The sequence below is a fragment of the Spermophilus citellus genome, assembly GCF_964194105.1.
Source record: "Spermophilus citellus genome assembly, chromosome: 10".
NCBI classification, from domain to species: Eukaryota; Metazoa; Chordata; class Mammalia; order Rodentia; family Sciuridae; genus Spermophilus; species Spermophilus citellus.
The window spans coordinates 68,945,588-68,967,764 of record NC_138197.1 but is presented as its reverse complement, the minus strand read 5'-3'; the positions used below and the strand labels follow the sequence as shown (position 1 = coordinate 68,967,764).

The 22,177-nt window shown below is 44.7% G+C and overlaps 1 protein-coding gene across 3 annotated transcripts; it reads left to right on the top strand.

The window, feature by feature from the left end:
- The first annotated feature begins 3,255 nt into the window (after nucleotides 1-3,255).
- LMBR1L (limb development membrane protein 1 like) lies at nucleotides 3,256-20,717 on the top strand. Of its 3 annotated transcripts, none has more exons than XM_081310232.1 (17): nucleotides 3,256-3,579; nucleotides 7,127-7,211; nucleotides 9,432-9,465; nucleotides 10,613-10,752; nucleotides 10,926-11,029; nucleotides 12,056-12,179; nucleotides 12,823-12,891; nucleotides 13,037-13,101; nucleotides 13,672-13,744; nucleotides 13,863-13,919; nucleotides 14,020-14,096; nucleotides 15,198-15,275; nucleotides 15,422-15,495; nucleotides 15,943-16,033; nucleotides 16,134-16,200; nucleotides 19,793-19,954; nucleotides 20,158-20,717. In XM_081310232.1, exons 1-17 carry the CDS (start codon nucleotides 3,508-3,510, stop codon nucleotides 20,223-20,225), a joined length of 1,440 nt encoding a protein of 479 aa, XP_081166358.1. In that variant the 5' UTR covers nucleotides 3,256-3,507; the 3' UTR covers nucleotides 20,226-20,717. The 3 variants fall into 3 exon arrangements, with proteins under 3 accessions (XP_081166358.1, XP_081166357.1, XP_081166359.1); XM_081310231.1 differs by having other exon boundaries at nucleotides 3,257-3,579; nucleotides 13,836-13,919; XM_081310233.1 differs by lacking the exon at nucleotides 16,134-16,200 and having other exon boundaries at nucleotides 3,257-3,579; nucleotides 13,836-13,919; nucleotides 19,877-19,954.
- The last annotated feature ends 1,460 nt before the right edge of the window (nucleotides 20,718-22,177 follow it).

Below are 22,177 nucleotides of genomic sequence, written 5' to 3'. Positions count from 1 at the left end.
TGATGCAAAGAGCATCACTAGGGGGGTTAGGATTGTGGCTTAGTGGTAGAGCACTTGCCTTGCACATGTGTTCAATCCTTAGCAACACATAAAAGATAAATAAATTAGTAAAACAAAAGTATTGTGACAATGTTCAACTAAAAAAAAATTTTAAAAAAGAGTATCACTAGGTTGCTTAGGGCCTCACTAAACTGCTGAGACTGGCCTTGAACTTATGCTTTTTAATACTATCACTAAAAAACAATGCTTCTCATAGTTGAAATAAATATCTGAAAAGAAGGGTTTGGCTCCAGAGCCTCCTTCTCCCAGACTGGTTGCAAGCTCCTCCAGGGTATGGCCTTCATCCATTCAGGCTTTTTTTTGTTCATTGGCTTTTTTGGTACCAGGGATTAAATCCCAGAGCAACTTAAATCTGAACTATACCCTTAGTACATATTTTTATTTTCTGAGATAGGTCTCACTAAATTACTTATAGCCTTGCTAAATTTCTCAGCTGGCCTAGAACTTGCAATCCTCCTGCCTCCTCCTCAAGGAGTTGCTAGGATTAGAGGCATGCATCACGTATCAGGCTTTCAGGTTTGTTACTAAAACACACTTAATAGGGGGGCTAGGGTCATGGCTCAGAGGTAGAGTGCACTGGTTTCAATCCTCAGCACCACATAAAAATAAATAAAGATATTGTGTACATCTACAACTAAAAAAAATTTAAAAAATAAAAAAGGTATTGTGTTCACCTACAACCAAAAATATATATATTAACAACAACAACAACACATAATAGTCCCAAGTCACCTCCCTGTATTTTCCTTTTCTTCCTTGTAGTATAGGAAGACCCAGCCAGCTGTCTTTTCTTTGTGTCTCTCTCTGTTGGAATTCTATTCACTCCAAACTTGGTTGCTAAGAGAAATTAGCACTTCATATCCTCTCATTATCTTGCTATCATCAAAGACTAGTATATATATTATCTAGTATATATATTATATATACTAGATAATATATATACTAGTATATATATTATCTACACAAATATATTTGTTCACAGTTGTCTTCCATGTCTGCAGGAGATTAGTTCCAAGAACTCACCCCATAAATTTCCAAATCTGAGGATGCTCAAGTCCTTCATATAAAATGGTGTAATATTTGGGTATAACCTATGTACATCCTTGATATACTTTAAATCATCTCTAGATTACTTATAATACCTAATAGAATATAAGTGCTATATAAGTAGTTGTTACATTGTATTGTTTAGGGAATGACAAGGAAAAAGTGTGTGCATTGTTTAATACAGATGAGGTTGTTGTTTGTTATTGTTGTTGTTAGGAACCAAACCCAGGGCCTCATACATGCTAGGCATGCCTGAGTTGCATCCCCAGCACCTGACACAATATTTCTCTAAAAAAAATTTTTTAAAAAATTTTAGTTGTTGTCGGACACAATAACTTTATTTTTATGTGGTGCTGAGGATCAAACCTAGTACCTCACACATGCTAGGCAGGCACTATACCACTGAGCTATAGCTCCAGCCCCTCCAAATGTTTTTGATATGAATTGTTTGAACCACAGATGTGGAACCTGAGGATACAGGGGGCCAACTGTATGTAGGTGTACATATACAAACAAGTTTTTTAAAAAACCAGGTTCTATAGCAAACCACTGGGGAGACATGGGATAAAAATAATTTGACCTGTACTGGGCAGGGGGCACCTGTAATCCCAGCAATTTAGGAGGCTAAGGCAGGAGGATGGAGAGTTCAAAGTCATCTCAGCAATTCAGTGAGGCCCTAAGCAACTTAGTGGGACCCTATCTCAAAATAAAAAATTAAAAAAAAAAAATGGCTGGGGAGTGGCTCAGTGCCTCTGGGTTTGATCCCTGGTACCAAAACAAAACAAAACAACCCCCCCCCCAAAAAAAAAAAAAACAAATAAAACTTGACCCAATTAAAGAAGGTACAAAATAGTAGACAGTTGTTCACAATTCCGGACTCTTAACTTGTGCTTAGATAGCAACTAGACACAAGTCTAGGCCTCTAAAATTGGGCTTTTATTCTCAGGTGGGTATAGGACCGCCTCTGGCTATTTTCTAGCCTCTAGAGTTCTTGCAACACCTTCCTCTGAAGTGTTACTATGAAGAGATAAAGGCAACAGTAGGTGGATGCAACTAGGTGGATAGCTAGACGTTGGACTTAGTCCTCCTCACCAGTGTTCAGTGCTACCCTGTGCATATTTTTTCACCAAGTTTCAGGTTATTTCTGTAGGTTTTGTTTGTTTGTTTTTCGTACCAGGGATTGAACCCGGGGGCGCTTAACCACTGGTTCAAATTCCCAGTCCTTTTTATGTTTTGAGACAGGGTCTTACTAAGTTGCTTAGGGCCTGACTAAATTCCTGAGAGTGGCTTTGAACTTGTGATCCTTCCTGTCTCACCTCCGGAGCCTCTAGGATTACAGGCGTGAGCTACCATACCCGGCTCCAGGTTTCTCTACTATTTGTTCTAGTACACATTAGGTCTTTCATAAAAATGATTTGAGTGAAAAATCCTGGGGACTGGAAGGTGTGGGAGGGGCATCCCAACACAAACACACTTTCAGAAACTGCTATGCTACGGAATTTAGGTTACCGGACTGCTGTACCTTTTGGAACTCCCGGGTTGCTCTCACATCCTCCCTGGCTGGCCTGATCCAAACGGTTCGGCTCATTTAACCAAGTTCAAACTATAATTTAGCCAGACGTGGTGGCGCACTCTTGTAATCCCAGCGACTCACAAGGTTGAGGCAAGAGGATCACAAGTTCGAGGCCAGCATCTGCAAATTAGCGAGGCCATAAACAATTTAGTGAGACCTGTTTCAAAAGAAAAACTAAAAAGAGCTGGGGACTTAGCTCAGTAGTAGGGCTCCACAGGATTCAACCCCTAGTTAAAGTAAATAAATAAAAACAAATAACAACAGCATCAAAACCCTAAAATCTTGGCTGTTATTGAAGTCAGGAACCCCCACCTCTCTACAGTAGGAGGTGAGAGAGACAGTTGCTTAGTTTTAAAATGAGTTTAGGTAGGCCCAAAACGTCCCGCCTCCTTCCTCAGACGAACCTATCAGCGCTCCTCTAGCTGTGAGCGGCAGCTCCTCACAGGCCAGTGAGTTCCACTCTCTGGAACGAGCCCGCCTATCACTTGTGTCGTCACTCAGTCTCTTAAAAAGATAGGACTAAACTTGGCGCTTCCTCTAAATTAGCGGGGTGGTTTGCATAGAAACGTGACCGGGGCCCGACCTTAAAGGACAGGGAGCAAAGAGGGGCCGGAGCCCTTTAAGACGAGGCGGACTAGTGCCTGCCCCTTTAAGGGCGGGGCAACCCGACGACTGAATCTGAGCCCCAGATTACCCCGAGTTTCCGTCACAGGCAGCGAGGAAAGGCTCCTTGGCTGGGTCCGGGTGCTTGGCGGCGGCGGCCTCATCCCCCGCTCGTCCTCCCCGGGCCCGGAGACACCCCCTGCTCCAGTCATGCTGAACAGAGTATGGAAGCAGCTGACTACGAAGTGCTGTCTGTGCGGGAGCAGCTATTTCACGAGAGGGTCCGCGAGTGCATCGTGAGTGCGGGACCTGGGCAGGAAGGGGTCGGACCAAGGTGGGAGGGGTACGGGTGCTGTGGGAGAGCGAGAAGTTCGGGTCAGGGTGCGACCATCTGGGCTCAGAGCGCTCTCAAGCCCTGCTGGGACCAGGAGCGGGCGATGAAGGCTTCGAGCGGGAGAGAAGGGCCGGTGCCCGGCTGGTGGACCCCTAGTCAGGATGAGCTGAATCCCTGCGCGGTAAACAAAGCCGGTCGGTTTCCGTTCCTCCTCCACGCCCCTCCCCCAGGCTCCCTCCTTTCCTCCTGCGGTGCTGGCGTTTCTGGCGGTGGGTCTTCGGATGCCCAGCGTCTGGCGAGTCTGCCTAGTTTGATGGAAAGGGATACGTTTGATTCAGACAGGGTTAATTTACGTGTCCTCAAACTGGGTAGAGGGCTGATGTTGAATGAAGGGGAGACGTCAGCACATTGAGTTAGATTCTGGGAAAGACTTGGCAGGTGTAGTGGGGGACTTGATAGGTCGTCTCTCACTTTGGAAGAAGGGACGCTTACTGGGAGGGATTCTGAGTTGTAAAGTGTTTCCCCTATTTTCTCGCCACACTGGTGTTTTTGTTTTTGTTTGGTGTGAACGTGTGTTCAAGTGCTTGTGCTCGGAATTGAATACAGGGCATACCAAGCACATGCTCTACCACTGGCCACACTCTCAACCCCTTAATTGATATTGTTTTTCTTTTCTTTTTTTTTTTTTTTTTTTTTTTCATTTTTCCCAACCTCCTCTCCGCCTTTCTCTTCTCTCTCTTTTGTACTGGGGATTGAACTCAGGGCCTCCATCGTACTGAAAAGCTCTCTATTACAGACCTACATCCCCAGTTCTTTTTATTTTATTTTGAGACAGGGTTTTGCCAAGTTCTGAGTTGTTCAGGCTGGCCACAAACATGTCATCCTCCTGTCTCAGCCTACAAGTAGCTGCACTCACCCTGCCCCCACTTATTAGTGTTTCTTTGAAACCCTGAAAGTTTGGATTCTCAGCTTCCTAGCCATTCAGGAATTGCCCTTGTGAGTGGCTCCCACACTTCTCTTGAGTGCACTTGGCCACTGTTCCCTATTTCTCATTGCACCTAAAGCAAAACTGAATTTACCACACAGACATGTACTCCTTACTTTGGGGCTAGGGACACCCAGGCCTGTTTTGAATTCTCATCTTACTGTGTGTTTCTTCTCCAGGGGTTTCCAGGGTATCCCTTCTTACCAAATATTAAGTGAAAAAGGAAAGGTTTGGAGGCACAGAAAGAACTGTTAGTGAGTTGGGGTAATGGATACTGATGGAGTAATTTTTTCTTAGGCTGCATATTAGGCCAACCTGGACATCCTCGGATTGAAAAAAGGGTAAAGTGAACCAGGTTACAACTAGGTCTGTCTTTTTTCCCAAGGATTGGAAAGTAGGAAGTATGTTAGTGCCTGTGGGGGACTCCAATAAAAGTCTGCTCCCTTGTGTGTTGCTTTGGGCATATTTTGGAGGCATGCCTAAGCCTTGAGACAACGTAGAAACAGAGGCCCACATTCCTGGAGAACAGGGAGGGATGAGACCTTGGACCAAAGCAGCCTTCTGGATGGTCTCCCCTATCCTTTAGTGTCATTAGATGAGGGCATCAATGCTGGCCAAGGGCAGCCTGAAGGCTTCTGGTGCCTCCCCCACCTGGCTCCCATCTAGAGGCTAGAAAACAGCCTTTCCTCTGCCAGAACTGCGTGGAACTCCAGCCTGACCTTTTGAGCCCTCCCACCTTCCTGGCTATTACGCAAGCCCAGGGTAGAGCACTAGGCTGTAAAAATCCTGCAACTATAATCCAAGTGTCTCCTTCTAGTCTGACTCCCTAGTGTCAAAAGTTACAACTTTGTCCTAGACCAGTAGCTTTCTTGGGTCACTTCCCTCCTTGTGTAGAAAGCTGTATGCAGCTTTCCAATAAAGTCAGCTTCTCTTGGGGATTGGCTGAGACTGATCTTGTCTTTGCCTCCCACAAATGCAGTAACCTCTTGGGATTCTCTGACCTTGATTGTGGATCCAAGCTAACCAGTGACTTCTCCTCTGGCATTAGCAGCTGACTTGGAGTAGGGTAGGGATGCAGTGCATGTACTGATTAACCTGGCCAAGTTCTGCCATAACTATGAGTTGGAGGTCCAGTCATTTAGGGGTGTGGGATAGTCCCTGAGGGGCCCTGGAGTTGGAAGTCACTTCAGGTAGATTCCAGGGATTTACTATCTAAAGCTACTGCTACTGGCTCTAGAAACGTTGTAGATGTTGGGGCCCAACTAAAACCTACTCTTTTTTTTTTAAATACTTTATTTATTCATTCATTCATTTTTATGTGGTGCTGAGGATGGAACCCAGTGCCTCACATGTGCCAAGCAAGTGCTTCTACTACTGAGCCACAACCCCAGCCCCTAAAGCCTACTCTTAAGATTAAATGAGGATTATCCAAAGTACATGTATGAAGACATGGATTGAGTATCAGCCTACTTTATATACAAACAGAGTTATGGAAAATTGTGGTATATATGTGTAATAAGAATTGTAATGCAAAAAACAAACAAAAAACAAAGTACATGTATAAAGACATGAATTGGTATGAACATACTTTATATACAAAGATATGAAAAATTGTACTCTATATGTGTAATAATAATTGTAATGCAGGGCTGGGGATGTGGCTCAAGCGGTAGCGCGCTCGCCTGGCATGCGTGCGGCCCGGGTTCGATCCTCAGCACCACATACCAACGAAGATGTTGTGTCCGCCAGAACTAAAAAAATAAATAAATATTAAAAATTCTCTCTCTCTCTCTCCTCTCACTCTCTCTTAAAAAAAAAAAAAAAGAATTGTAATGCATTCCGCTGTTGTGTATTTAAAAAAATAAAATCAATTTTAAAAAAAGGCTGAGAATGTAGCTCAATAGTAGAGAATCCCAGGTGTTTGATCCCTAATGCCATTAATTAATTAACTAGCTAACTAACTAAATTAATTAATTTTAAAAAAAGATTAAATGAGACTCTGGTTTTGTCCAGAGCAGACTTAATCTTTCAGGGCCCCTGAGTAAACAAAGAGTCTGAGTTCCAACTTTATCTATAAACATGATTCCTATATACTCTCCTGGAGCTTGTTGGCTCAAGACACCAGCTGGAGTGGGATAAAAGTGGAGTGCCAGATCAATGTACACATCTTCATCTCCTCAAACCTGCTTCTCTTTCTAGTAATGTACTCAGAGTATATTCCCTCTGCATGCTTGTGGACTGTTGTAAGGGTGTGTGTGTATATCTCTAGGTTTTTTTTTTTTTTTCCTTGTTTGCCAACAGAGTTGGGCTGAAGTTATTTTCTCAGCAATTCTTATAGGACAGAGCAAGGTACATGGGACAGCTCTTTGGTCCTTTCTAGAGCCCCCCTGAGTATCTGACTTAAAGGAAGTACCACTGAAAAAGAATACCAGGAGGTATGACCCCAAAGAATTAAGAGGCTGTTGGGTCTGTGGAATGTATAGAGATTAGAGCTTCTCATCCCAGCTCATTTTTTTTGCCACAGATCTCAATACTTCTGTTTGCAACACTCTACATCCTCTGCCACATCTTCCTGACCCGCTTCAAGAAGCCTGCTGAATTCACCACAGGTATCTGCAACTTCCCTTCCTTCTGCCACAGTTCCTGTTGTCATGGAGTCAGCCTCAGGGGAATGGGCAATGGTCTCTGTTGGGAAAGGAAAGGTGGCTATGATGGGCTGTTCTGGAGACATTGCCTCTTTATACTTTCTTCACAGGCAGGGCCAAGGTGATGTGGTAGGAAGTGCCTGTAAGCTGCTGGGCAAATCATGTAGCTTTCCTAAATTCTCAGTTTCTTATAAAATGGACATAACAATGTATGTCCTGACCACTGTCATTGTGTAGACCAAATGAGGACCCTTCATGAACCTGAAGTGGGCAATAGCAGGATGAAATGAATGTCGTCATGGGCACATGCTGTGTCATCTCTTCTTATTCTCTAACACTCAGGACCAAAGACCTCCCTAAACACTGGGGCCCCAGGACCTAGTAATGGTAGCCTTTGTCTTTATAGAGTGGCTAAGCGTACTTAGACTGTAGCTTTCCTTTCTATAGACATCTTATTGGAAAGAGGGACACTTGCCTTGATTTCTTTTTTTTTTAAATTATTTTTTTTATAGTTGTAGGTGGACATCATGCCTTTATTGTATTTATTTTTTTGTGTGTGTGGTGCTGAGGATTGAACACACACTCTAGGCAAGTGCTCTGCCACTGAGCTACAGCCCCAGCCCACATTTGCCTCAATTTCTAGCCTCAGCCTGCTGAGATCATCCCATCCTGGCCTCAGCCTTTTCTCCCCTCAGGATGAGCCACCACCCAACAAGTGAACTACCATAATGTAATTTCCTGGGGGTCTTTATAAACCTCCCCTTCTCTCTTTTACTTCTCTTTCCTTCACCAAACCAATGATGTAACCAGCTTCACAGATCAGTTTAGTGTATTTACATAGAGGAACCTGTGATGGGAGAGATTCTGGGAGGAGGGAGAATTAGGGAAATTTCTGATATATATTTTTTCTACCTGAGAACATTGAACTTTAAATTGCCACCTTAGCTGGAGAATATGATGTGAGATTCATAGTGTGAGGGTCTCCCTTACAACCTTCTTTCCAGGGTGGGCATGGGGATGCAAGCCTGTAATTTTAGTGGCCCAGGAGGCTAGGAGGATCATAAGTTCAAGGCCAGCCTCAGAAATTTAGGGAGGTTGTAAGCAACTTAGCAAGATCTTGTCTCAAAATAAAAAAATAAAAAAGGGCTGGGGATGTGGCTTAGTGGTTAAGTGCCACAGTCTGGCTGGGCACAAATCACTGAGCCTCCACAAAGCACTTGTCAAACAGGAAGCTTTATTTCCCGAACTCCACCAGCACTCCAGGCACACTCCCGGGAACTCTCCCAGCTCTCCACCAGGCTCCACGCTCGCTCCCTCCCTCTCTCTCCCTCTCTCTCTCTCTCCCCCTCCCTCCCTCCCTCCCTCCCTCCCTCCCTCTCTCTCCCCCTCCCCCACGAGAATTCAACGGGAATCCCTAAGTGGTGGGAATCCCAAAGTGGTGGGCGCCTGAGGCAGCAGGAACCACCCTATTCCTGGAGCCACCCTATTGCTGGACAGCAGGGGTCCATATACAACTCAATACACAGCCTGTCCCAATCCAGCATCATCCAGTCACAGCAATTATAACTTCATTATCATCATCTTAATGGCTCGCTGGCATCACCTCTTAACTACTCCTCTGGCGCCATCCTGGCTGTGGCTCTCAGCAGTTAAGCATCTCTGGGTTCAATCCCTGGTACCAAAAACAACAAAAAACAAAACTTTTTTGGGTGCAGTGGTGCATGCCTGTAATCTCAGTGGCTCAGGAGACTGAAGCAGGAGGATTGAAACTTCAAGGCCAGGACTAGGACCGTAGTTCAGTGGCAGAGTACTTGCCTAGCATGTGTGAAGCACTGGGTTCAATCTTTAGTACCACATAAAAATAAACAAATGAAATAAAAGCATTCTGTCCATTAAAAAAAAAAATTCAAGGCCAGCCTCAGCAATTTAGTGAGGCCCTAAGCAACTTAGCAAGACCTGTCTCTAAATAAAATATAAAAAGGGCTGGGAATCTGGCTCAGTGGTTAAGTGCCCTTGGGTTCAATCCCCAATACCAAACCAAAATAAAACAAAACAAAACCTCCTTTCCAGCTCTGCCTCCATTTAGGGAGTAGGGAAGGGGGCAGGGGACACATTTTAACCTTGTTGGTTCCAAGAGATGTCCATTGATGTCCTACCCCTTCCCCATGTCTCTTTCTCTTGCAGTGGATGATGAAGATGCCACAGTCAACAAGATTGCGTAAGTCATTGCTTCTGCATCTGACATCAGCGACCTTTAGGAGTGGAAGAAAGGGAGGGTGTCACCCAGTAGAAACAGTTCCTGCTTCCATCCCATTTCTGGCTTCTTCCGGCTTTATCTCATCCTAGGGACGCTTAGGAAAGCTGCTGTTCCTGTCTTCCTGGTTAGGCCAGGATCTTCTGAGAGTCTCATGGCCAGAAACTATTGGCTGGGACCCGAGTCACCGGAACTAGCTCTAGCTTGGCTTTACCTCCTAGTGGCCAGTGATGGGGGAGTAGAGTGGGGAGTGCAGCTGATGGAAACCGGAGGGTATAGGAAAGATGGAAACACCTGACAGAGAATGCTGGCTTCTGAGAGGAAGGCCCTTACAATAGACTGCTTGTATTCACTAACATATACAGAGAAAAATAGAGAGTAGACTCCTCTGGGTTAGCAGATTAGAAGGCACCCTCTCCACTTTGCTTTCTCCTCTTGATGAACCAACTAGAAAAAGTGGCCCTTTTAGCTGATGTAGTTTGGGGCACAGGTCTTGGTTCTGAAGTTGGGTTGTAGCTTTCCTTTGTCCGTCTTTGCACTAGTTGTTCCTCCTCCTCCTCCTCCTCCTCCTTCTCCACGGAGCCACATCCCCAGCCCTATTTTGTATTTCATTTAGAGACAGGTCTCACTGAGTTGCTTAGCACCTCACCTTTGCTGAAGCTAGCTTTGAACTCTGAGATTACAGGCATGCACCACCATGCCTGGCTTGCACTAGTACCTTCTTGAAAGGCAGATCCATTCTAGGCTGAAAGAGGCTAGTCCAGAAATTCATGTCCTTTAGCAGAGAAAACACACCCTTAGCTTTGGCATCATGCCTGGCACACCCTATAGGCATGTATAGAAGGACCACATTCCTGGGGGCAGCCTAGGAAAATGACATGGCAGGTCACCATGTGTCCTTGAATGCCTGAGGTTATGCCCATTACATGTGCCAAGGCTTCCTTGGAGGGTAAAGGGCCAGGGTCATGTGGCAATAAATAGAGCCCTAGTTGGACAGTTCCTTCCCTAGGTCTCTCATTGCTATATCTGGTTCTAGAAGCTACAGGTGCCCTTTGGGGAAAATGGGGCTCTTGAGGAACTAAGCAATGACACTGTCCCCTTCTCTGCCCAGGCTTGAGCTGTGTACCTTTACCCTGGCAGTTGCCCTGGGTGCTGTCCTGCTCCTCCCCTTCTCCATCATCAGCAACGAGGTGCTGCTCTCACTGCCACGGAACTACTACATCCAGTGGCTCAATGGCTCCCTCATCCATGGTGCGTGGCTGCAGGTTGTAACTTGGGACTGTGAGTGGGGTAGATAGGCCAATATAGGAAACCTCGGGCTAATCAGTCATATGTCACCCCCGCCCCTGACCCATTACAGGGCCTATTCCCTGTGTGTTGTCCCCCTTTACTGACTACCTCTACTTTTCCTTTTTTGGCTCTAGGCCTTTGGAACCTCGTTTTTCTCTTCTCCAACCTGTCCCTCATATTCCTCATGCCCTTTGCATACTTCTTCACTGAGTCTGAGGGCTTTGCTGGCTCCAGAAAGGTGAGTAGGGATATAGTAGTCAATCTAGGCAGGAAGCAGAATTTAACTCCAATGGGTCAGCCCAAGATTCTTTAATGAAGACTGTTTTCATAGGTTTAGTAAGAGTAAAGGTAATGGGTTGAGGTTGTGGCTCAGTGGCAGAGCACTTGCCTTGCACATGTGAGGCACTGGGTTTGATCCTCAGCACCACATAAAAATGAGTAAACAAAATAAAGATATTGTGTCCATGTAAACTAAAAAATATTTTAAAAAAAGAAAAAAAAAAAAGATAAGGTAACGATCAAGTAGTCTGAGGCTGTAGTGACCAAAGTCATTACCACTCCAGGCCTTATGGGATTAAAGGGAGGAAATAGTTTTCAGATAGTTAAAGTTGGAAATGTGAGGCGACTTAGCAGAGGAATTCTTGTCTTAATGTCCTAGCCTGTACTAAAACCAGGGTGCCAAAGGTGTGAGAAAACATGGGGGAAAAAATCCCTGAACTGTTTTTCTAACTACCTTCTACTCTCCTGCTGATTCTTTTTTTTTTTTTTTTTTTTTTTTTTTTAAGAGAGGAGAGAGAGAGAGAGAGAGAGAATTTTTAATATTTATTTTTTAGTTCTCGGCGGACACAACATCTTTGTTGGTATGTGGTGCTGAGGATCGAACCCGGGCCGCACGCATGCCAGGCGAGCGCGCTACCGCTTGAGCCACATCCCCAGCCCCTCTCCTGCTGATTCTTTCATTGGGCAAGCAGAACTAGAAGCCAGAGAGCAGAGATCTTATATAATACAGACTTCAGAGTTCATCTTTTCATGGCAGACAAAGATGAGGAATTGATCTGGGGAGAGAACTTGCAAATGAAGTATATCCAGAATACAGGGTGACCCCAGACGGGGGAGTGGGAGGGCAAAGCAACTCATCAGAACAAGAGTGAAACATTCCTGTCTTTAGTCCTCCGATCCCAGCAGCCATTTCTGATATCTCCTTCCTTTCCCACATGCCTTGATGTTGATCCTCCTCTACTTCACATGCTGCTTTCTCCTATAGGGCGTCCTGGGCAGGGTCTATGAGACGGTGGTGATGTTGATGCTTCTCACTCTTCTGGTGCTGGGCATGGTATGGGTGGCATCAGCCATTGTGGACAACAAGGCCAGCAGGGAGTCTCTGTATGGTGAGAAGCCCAGCTTTTTCTTCCTCTTCCTCAAATGGACTGGCTCTTCAGTTGGCTGATATTCCTGTACCTTGGAACAACTATATCCTTCTATAGTGAAGAAGATTGGCACCGCCTTCCTTAGATTGAAGTTTCAAACTGATGGACTTCCAGCTACATCCAGTCTGCAGAAGTGTTCCACTGGACCTATGCAATGATTTTTTTTTCTTTTTTCCACATTTTAAAAAATTGGTGCAGTATAGTTATACATAATAGTGGGATTTGTTGTTACATATTCATACATTCACACAATATAACAATACCCATGTGGTGATTTTAAAAATCAAATGAATCAGTTGCTAATATTTTAAAATTGGGAGGTTTCGTGTTATATAGATAATCTGACTTTGCTTGACAGGGAGAGAATCTGGCTACACTAGTCCCTGGTGATTGGGGCTAAATAGATTTTTTTTGCCTTTTAAATAGGGCTTAGGATCTTCAGTTTTCTATAGTCCCCTCCACTCATTCTTCGAATGCTCAGTCAGCTCTTCTCATTTGCATTTATTGTCTAATCTATATAAGTGTTTGTATGTACTCTTGAGGCCTATCAACCCCCAGTAAATAGGAGGAAGGAGATGAATTAACATGACTTTTTTATCCTTAGACTTCTGGGAATACTACCTCCCCTATCTCTACTCCTGCATCTCCTTCCTTGGGGTCCTGCTGCTCCTGGGTAAGTGTGCAGGATCTGGAAAGTAATTATTATAGGGTCCTTGGGCCTATAATAATATAGGTGGAAGGAGAGGGAGTAGGCGGGGGAGAAGGGGTTGGGGGGTACAGATAAGGGATTGACAGGTGACTGGCTCTTGTCTTCACAGTATGTACTCCACTAGGTCTCGCCCGCATGTTCTCAGTCACTGGGAAGCTGCTGGTCAAGCCTCGGGTATGTAGTGCTTTTGCCTGTTTTTTTTTTTTTTTTTTTTTGGTACTAGAGATTAAACCCAAAGGTATTTAACCACTGAGCCACATTCACAGCCCTTTCTTATGTTTTATTTTGAGATAAGGTCTCACTGAGTTGCTTAGGGTCTCACTAAGTTGCTGTGATTGGTCTTGAACTCAGAGTCCTCCTGCCTCAGCCTCCTAAGCTGCTGGGATTATAGGCATGTGCCACCCTGCCTGGCATGCTCTTGCCTCTTAATCATACAGGATGACCTTCTCACAAAGCTGGGGCCAAAAAATGAAACAATCCTAAGGTTGTGCACTGAACAACCTGCAAAAGGCCACCGTTTTCATTGGTTTCTGTATCATATATCCCTATCATCTGGAGCTGATCGCCTGACATGGAAGGCAGAACTCAAAGCAACTGGAGGGGATTGGACAAACCTGCTAGCCACAGGGTGGTAAATGCAAATTGAAGAAAGGACTGCAACTATAGAGCCCTGAGATGAACAAGGTTTTCTTGGAGCCCTAGATCAGGGAGCCTCTGACAGTCCTTCCCTTCCTGTGCCCTCAGTTGCTGGAAGACCTGGAAGAACAGCTGTACTGCTCAGCCTTTGAGGAGGCTGCTCTGACCCGCAGGATCTGTAGTGAGTTGTAGTTCTCCCTAATTTAGGTAGTAGATTTGGCCTGGGCAGGGGCTGCAGGACTGGGGGGCAGCATGGTCTTCTCTGCCCTCAGATCCCACCTCCTGCTGGCTGCCTCTAGACATGGAGTTGCTGCACAGACAGGTCCTGGCTCTGCAGACACAGAGGGTCCTGCTGGGTATGTGTGTTGGTATGGCTGGGAATACTTTAATTTCTCTAATGAGAGCAGCTACTTGTTTGAACTATTTGCTAACATCCTCTCTTACTTACCTACACAGAGAAGCGGCGGAAGGCGTCAGCCTGGCAGCGGAACCTGGGCTATCCCCTGGCCATGCTGTGCTTGCTGGTGCTCACAGTGGGTATACTAGTGTTGGTGGGAATGGAGAGTGGGCCCTTGAGTACTTAAGTTCCCTCAGATGGGATAAGGAGATGCAAGGACCTAGTTATTATCAATAATAGTTGCCTCTTACTGAGGTTTCTTTCTTTTTTTTTTTTTTTTTTTGGTACTAGGGATTTAACCCAGGGGCACTTTACCTCTGAGCTACATTCTAAGCCCTTTTTATTTTTTATTTTGAGACAGGTTTCACTAAATTGCTGAGGGCCTGGCTGAGTTCTAAGTCTGGCATTGAACTTGGGATCCTCCTGCCTCAGCCTTCCAAGTTGCTGGGATTACAGGCACACGTGTACCACTGCCGCTAGCATGAGAGCTCACTTTGTGTCCCTCCCTGCACTGAATCATCAATCCCTATTTTGTGGATGAAGAAACAGAAGTATCCAGCAAGGCACTGTGTTGTATATCTATAATCTGATTCAGGAAGCTGAGGCAGGAGGATCACAAGTTTGAAGCCATCCTCAGAAACTTAGCAAGATACTGTCTCAAACTAAAGAATAAAAAATAAAAAAGGCTTAGGGTTATAGCTCAGCGGTAAAGAGCCCTTGGGTTCAATCCCTAGTATTTAAAAAAAAAAAAAAAAAGGAAAGAAAAAAGAAACAGAAGTAATTTGTCTCAAATCAGCTGCTGAGTAGTTGTGTAGGTTTTGCCCTGGGATAAGAAAAAGGTTTGAAATCTAATCCATTCCTCCCACTAGATTTAGGATTAGAGAAAGACATATCAATTTTCTTTTTCTTTTTTTTTTTTTTGCAGGGCTGGGAATCTAACTCAGGGTCTCACACATGATAGGGTAGGCAAATGCTCTATTACTGAGCTATACTCTCAGCTCCATAGTCACTTTTTTCTAGTTAGCCTTTTTGCAATCCTTCTATCTGGAAACTCTGTATCTGATAAAATCCTCAATAGTGCTAATAATAGCCTTGAGAAGGTCTTCCACAGCTAGTTGGAAGCAGAGTTAATCTTGGAAACTGAAAATGTCAGACCAAAGTCTCTGCTTTTAGTAGTGAACTCTGGGCACAATTGTGGGCCAGGGAAGGAATGGGAGTCTGACCTTGCCTCACACAGGGCCTGTCTGTGCTCATTGTGGCCATCCACATCCTGGAGCTGCTCATTGATGAGGCTGCCATGCCACGGGGCATGCAGGTATTGGACTGCCCTTCCACTGTGCCTTTTGGGGAATGCTCAAGAAAGGTTGGGGAGATGGGCAGAAGCTGAGGACAGAGGGAAGGCTGGGTATGGTATGGTGCTGACGTGGGAACGCACCTTGGTGATGCTACTCTACCACACAGGGTGCCTCCCTGGGCCAGGTCTCCTTCTCCAAGTTGGGTTCCTTTGGTGCCATCATCCAGGTTGTACTCATCTTGTATCCTTGAAACTGCCATTGCCTTGCTCCTCAAACCTGTCCCCTGGAACTCTAGACAGAACCCCTCTGGGACTTTCTTTGTGGGATCTGGGGGAGAGTAATGCAGAAGAGGGTAAGTCTTCACCAACCTTGGGATCAGAAAGAAAGAAAAGACTTGATGTGAAGCAGGCATGGTGGCTTATGCCTTAAACCCAGCCACTTGGGAGGTAAGGCAAGAGAATTGTGGATTCAAGGCCAGCATCAGCAACTTAGTGAACTACTGTCCCAAAATAAAAAGAGCTGGAGTTGTAGCTCAGTGGTAGAGCATCTCTGGTTTTAGTTCCCAGTACCAAACAAATCAATTAAACAAATAAACAGGAGGGCTGGAAGAGTGGTGTTCATTCCTTTTGAGATCAAGCATTCATTAATCCTTGAGAACTGGTCAGTTCTTCCTTAACCTAGTGACAGTTACCTGATGGTGTCCTCGGTTGTGGGTTTCTACAGCTCTCCATTCTTTGGGAGCCTGCGACCCAGATGGCATGACACAGCCATGACTCAGGTAGCTGGGAAAGAGGAGAGGAAGCTTCTTGGCGGCATGGGTGGGTACTAGGTGCTAGCAGGTCTGCTACCCTTGCTTTTCTTTCCCTACTCCCACCCAGATAATTGGGAACTGTGTCTGTCTCCTGGTCCTAAGCTCAGCACTCCCTGTCTTCTCTCGAACCCTGGGTAAGTAGCAAAAGGAGAATAAGGGAAGTGGCCTATTTTTTTTAGTATCTATTACTAATGTCAGCAAACGTGTATGTGTGTGTGTGTATGTGCTCGCATGCTTGTGTGTGTATACATTTATAATATTATATAAAAATTTATTTTTTAAAAATATGTGTATTTTTTTTATTCCCACCAAAAACTGAGAAATGTTACCTATTATATAGATGGGGAAACTGAGGCTCTGTAAAGTGCCTATGCTAAGCTTTAGAGTAATATCACTTCAGAGCTCATTTTTTATTTATTTTATTTTTGGTACAGGGGATTGAATCTAGGGGTGCTGTATCACTAAGCCACATCTCTAGCCCTTTTTACTTTTTATTTTTTTATTTTTTTTTTAATATTTATTTTTTAGTTGTAGTTGGACACAATACCTTTATTTCACTTATTTATTTTTATATGGTGCTGAGGATCGAACCCAGGGTCTCGCACGTGTGAGGCGAGCGCTCTACCTCTGAGCCACAACCCCACTCCCTTTTTATTTTTTATTTTATTTATTTCTTAAAATCTTTATTTTATTTATTTATTTTTATGTGGTGCTAAGGACTGAACCCAGGGCCTTGCACATGCTAGGTGAGTGCTCTACCACTGAGCCATCCCAGCCCCTTATTTTTTATTTTGAGACAAGGGCTGACCCAAAGTTCTTTTTTAATTTATTTTATTTTTTTCTAACATTCACTAAACTCCACTGCCTTCCTCATGTACTTCCACTTCTTGGTCAGGGAGCACTGCTTTTCTCTAAGTCTTCCTTCTGTGATAAACATTTTTATTCACGAGCATGAGATCCTAAGTTCAATCACCCCCACAAATTCCCATTCAAAAAATAAGACACAGGCCGAGCATATAGCTTATAGCATATAGCATATACCAACTGAGGTAGAGTGCTTGCCTCACATGCACTGGGTTTAATCCCCAGCACCACACACACAAAAAAAAAGGCACAAAGCTGGATACCATGGTGTATACCTATAATCCCAGTGATTTGGGAGGCAGGATTGGCAGGTTCAAAGCCAGCCTCAGCAAGGACGAGGTGTTAAGCAAGTCAGTGAGACCCTGTCTCTAAATAAAATAAAATATAAGATAGGGCTGGAATGTGGCTCAGCCGTTGAGTGTCCCTGAGTTCAATCCTCAGTAGCCCCCTACCAAAAAAAAAATGAGACACACCGAATCTAATGAATTCACCCAAAGTTATACACCTAGTTGGAGGTAAAGCTTTGTCTAGCTAGAATCCTTATCTCCTGAACCCTCAGATCAGTGGCTTTCTTCACATACTGGAGTGACAAATAATGTCCCCAGTCCTCCTGCCTTTAGAGACTTAGTCTAGAATTAACCAGTATAAAAATTCGAAAGTGGGGCTGGGGATGTGGCTCAAGCAGTAGCGCGCTCACCTGGCATGCGTGCGGCTCAGGTTCGATCCTCAGCACCACATACAAACAAAGATGTTGTGTCCGCCGAAAACAAAAATAAATAAATAAATATTAAAGTTCTCTCTCTCTAAAAAAAAAAGAAAGAAGGGAAAAACTCATTGAGTTTATTTAAAAAAAAAAATTCGAAAGTGCTGGGCATGATGGCATATGCCTATAATCCCAGCAGTTGGGGAGGCTGAGGCAGGAGGACTGCAAGTTCAAAGCCAGCCTTAGCAACTTAGTGAGACCCAGTCTCTAAATAAAATATAAAAAGGACTGGGGATAAGTGCTCCTGGGTTCAATGCCCAGTACAGGGAAAAAAAAAAAAAAGTTAAAAAGTGTAGCTGGTTCACCCAGAGTACTATGGGAGCTAAGAGGTAAGAATTCCTGTTTCTTCTCCACACCATTACCACATTATCCTCTGTATAGTATAATGATTTTGTATTTCAGTCAGCTCTAATTTTTTTTTTAAATACCAGGGACTTAACCACTGAGCCACATCCCCAGCCCTCTTTATTTTTTATTTTGAGACAGGATCTCACTAAGTTGCTGAGGCTGGCTTTGAACTTGCAATCCTTTTTCCTCAGCCTCCAGAGCTGCTGGAATTAAAGGTGTGTGCTACTGCACCCAGTTTCTATTTTGTTCTTAAAGATTATACAGATTGAGGGCTGGGGTTGAAGCTCAGTGGTAAAGTGCTCCCCTCGCATACAGGAGGCCCTGGGTTCCATCCTCAGCACCACATAAAAATAAAATAAAGGTATTGTGTCCATCTATAACTAAAAAAAAGATTATACAGGTTGAGTATCCCTTATTCCTTATCTGAAATGCTTGAAACCAGGAGTGTTTCAGATTTTAGATTTTTTTTTTGTGTGTGTTTTGGTATATTTACACAGATTTTACTGGTCTGGCATACCTAATCTAAATCCAAAGTGCTTCAACAGCTGAGCACACCCATAATCCCAGTGATTTGGGAGGCTAAGGCAGCAGGATCACAAGTTCAAGGCCAGCCTCAGTAATTTAGCAAGGCCCTGTCTAAAAATAAAAAGAGTACTGGGGCTGTAGCTCAGTGGTAGAGCACCTTTGTGTTCAATCCCTGATACCACAAAAACAAAGAAAATGCTCCAACAGTTGGATTTTGGATTTGTGGATTAGTCTGTACTCTATTGTACCATTTGTATTTATGATATGGGATTTTAGTAGGAAAGTAGTCTTATGGGTTCACCAATTAGTTCTTTTGGATGTAGGGAAGAGTAAGTGGGAGGTTCTGATTTGTGATAATATTATTAAGTGCTAGATAGTACCTGGCACATATATGGCTTTATATGTGTCATCTTGTTGGGTGTTTTTTTTTTTTTTAATATTCATTTTTTAGTAGACAGTACTTTTATTTTATTTATTTATTTTTATGTGGTGGTGAGGATCGAACCCAGTGCCTTGCATGTGCTAGGTGAGCACTCTACCGCTGAGCCCCAGCCCCAGCCCCTCTTTTTTTTTAATATTTATTTTTTAGTTGTAGTTGGACACAATACCTTTATTTATTTTTATGTGGTGCTGAGGATGGAACCCAGACCTCTAACGTGCTAGGCAAGTGCTCTACCACTGAGGGGCAACCCCAGCCTGCCCCCTCCCCCGCCCCCACCATTTTGTTTAATTCTTAACAACTGCATTCTTTCCTCTGTTTTGCAGTTGAGTAGAATGAGGCACAGAGTTTAAGGAGCTTGTCCTAGAGCACACAGAAGTTGTTGGGCTGTGAACCAAAGCAGACTGATCATAATCTAAGCCTTTAGCTACCCCACTGCTCTGTGTACTCAAGAAAACTTGGTGACCAACTGGTAGATTCTTAGCCTAGGAACAAGTTGCAGACCTGGGAGCTCCTAAGGACACCTGAAGCCAGAGAGACCCCATTGGAGAGAATAAGCCAGACTCTGGAAGGAAAACTAGAGTAAGCGTAGCTGCTGATACTTCCTTCAACAGCCTTGGACTGGCCTTGGAACAGAGTTTGAGAGGTGGTAGTAATACATACATAGGAGAGGCCAAACTATCAGTTGCAGTGTTGAGATATGGCCACCAGGAGGCAACAAAAAGTTGGGTTTGCTACACGAGAGGGACTGAAAAACCCCCTTCTCATCCTGGCCTTTGTACTTCAGGGCTCACTCGCTTTGACCTGTTGGGTGACTTTGGACGCTTCAACTGGCTGGGTAATTTCTACATCGTGTTCCTCTACAATGCAGCCTTTGCTGGCCTCACCACACTCTGTCTGGTGAAGACCTTCACCGCAGCTGTGCGGGCAGAGCTGATCCGGGCCTTTGGTGAGAAGGCGTGGGAGGTGCAGGCTGGCAGGGTGGTTATGTGATAGGGCTCTAGACCAGGAGTCATTCCTGCTGGGGGAGGGCTTGCTTCTTGATTTCTATGTAACATATCTCATCCACCCATTTTGTACCCTGGTTGTTTTATCCTTGAGGGACTAGAACTAAGCTGTCCTTCTGATTGTGTACCTCCCCCACTTCTCCAGGGCTGGATAGACTACCGCTGCCTGTCTCCGGTTTTCCCCGGACATCCAGGAAGACCCAGCACCAGTGACCTCCAGCTGGGGATGGGAGGGAGAAAACTGGACACTGCCATCTGCTTCCTAGGCCTGGAGGGGAGCCCAAGGGTGGTTGGACCTCAGGACCTGGAATCTGAAAGGGTGGGTGGTAGAGGGGAGCTGAGCCATCTGCACTGTTGCATAATCTGAGCCAGAGTTTGGGACCAGGCCCCTGCTTTTCCAGACTTAACTGTGGCCTCAGCATAGGGTGGGGCTGGTTGACTGGATCTGGCTCCTGGTCCCAAATCCGTTTACACATCAATCTGCCTCACCGTTGTTCAGGGCCATGCCTGTAGTCATGTTTACATGATTTGATGTGCAATAGGGTAGGGAGGGAGTGGGCAAGGGGCAGGCTTGAGAGGCAGGTTGTCTCCCTTGCCTCTGTCCCAGCAAAACTTAGCACTGTGCTATCCTAGAGGGGCTTTGGACCACTGGAGAAAATGGGGGCATAGGGTGAAAGAGGCTGCACCCATCAGCAATAAAGTTGATCCCAGGGTTTGCTTTGGTTTTTTTAAAGAGCCTGTCTCTGTGACTATTTGAACAGCCTTGCTCCCACTAGTCCTGAGTCTACCATCTGAGAAACAGAGGGATCTTGCCGCCATCTTGCCATCTTTTCCTTCCCTTCTATCTGCATTCTCAGTGTTATTTTGGTACATAGATCTAGTATTAGGCCATATAGTTGAGCAGTGGGAAGCTCCTCTTCCTTTTGCCTTGCTTAAAACTGGCTGGTCCCGCAGGGTGCCATGGCAGATGCCTGTAATCCCAGTGGTTTGGGAGGCTGAAGCAGGAAGATCACAGAGTTCAAAGCTAGCCTCAGCAACAGCAAGACACTGAGCAACTCAGTGAGACCTTGTCTCTAAATAAAATACAAAATAGGACTGGGGATGTGGCTCAGTGGTTAAGTCACCCTGAGTTCAATCCCCAGTCTCTCCTAACTGCCCCCCCCAAAAAGAAAGGCTAGTCCCCTGCTCTTCCTTATACTCATGACCTTGTTTCTGTACCTTTGGAATTGGGGGTTGTAGGGCATGAGCACAGGAATAAGATAACCTCCCCATATATACTCAGCCTTCAGCCCTGTCCTCCCTGATGTGACAATTGGTATAGACTAAAAGAAGTGACTGCTAATGAGAGCTGTGGCACATGCCTGTAATTTCAGTATGTTTGGGAAGTTGAGACAGAAGGATTGCAAATTCAAAGCCAATCTCAGGAACTTATTGAGGCCCTAAGCAACTTAGATCCTGTCTCAAAAAAATGAAAAGGGGAGCTGAGACTGTGGCTCAGTGGAAGAGCACTTGCCTAGCATGTTTGAGGTACTGGGTTCAATCCCCAGCACCACATAAAATAAATAAAGTTTTAAAAATAAATAAAAAGGGCTGGGATATAGCTCAGTGGTAAATTGCTCCTGGGTTAAATCCTTAGTATCCCTCCCCCCAAAGAAAAGTGACTGACAGGTCACTTTTTTTTTTTTTTTTTTTTTTAAGATAGGATTTTTTTTTTTTTTGAGAGAGAGAGAGGGGAGAGAGAGGGGAGAGAGAGAGAATTTTTAATATTTATTTTTTAGTTCTCGGCGGACACAACATCTTTGTTGGTATGTGGTGCTGAGGATCGAACCCGGGCCGCACGCATGCCAGGCGAGCGCGCTACCGCTTGAGCCACATCCCCAGCCCGACAGGTCACTTTTTAAAACTTGTTTTATTTATTTATTTTATGTGCTGAGGATCAAACCCAGTGTTTCATAGGTGCTAGGCAAGCATTCCATCACTGAGCTACAACCCCAACCCCACACTGACAGGGTTTTTTGTGTTTTGCTTTTTAACTTTATATATATATATATGTATATGTGTATATATATATATATATATATATATATATGTAATTTACTTTTTATGCGGTTCTGAGGATCGAACCCAGTGTCTCACTCATGCTGGGCAAGTGCTCTACCACTGAG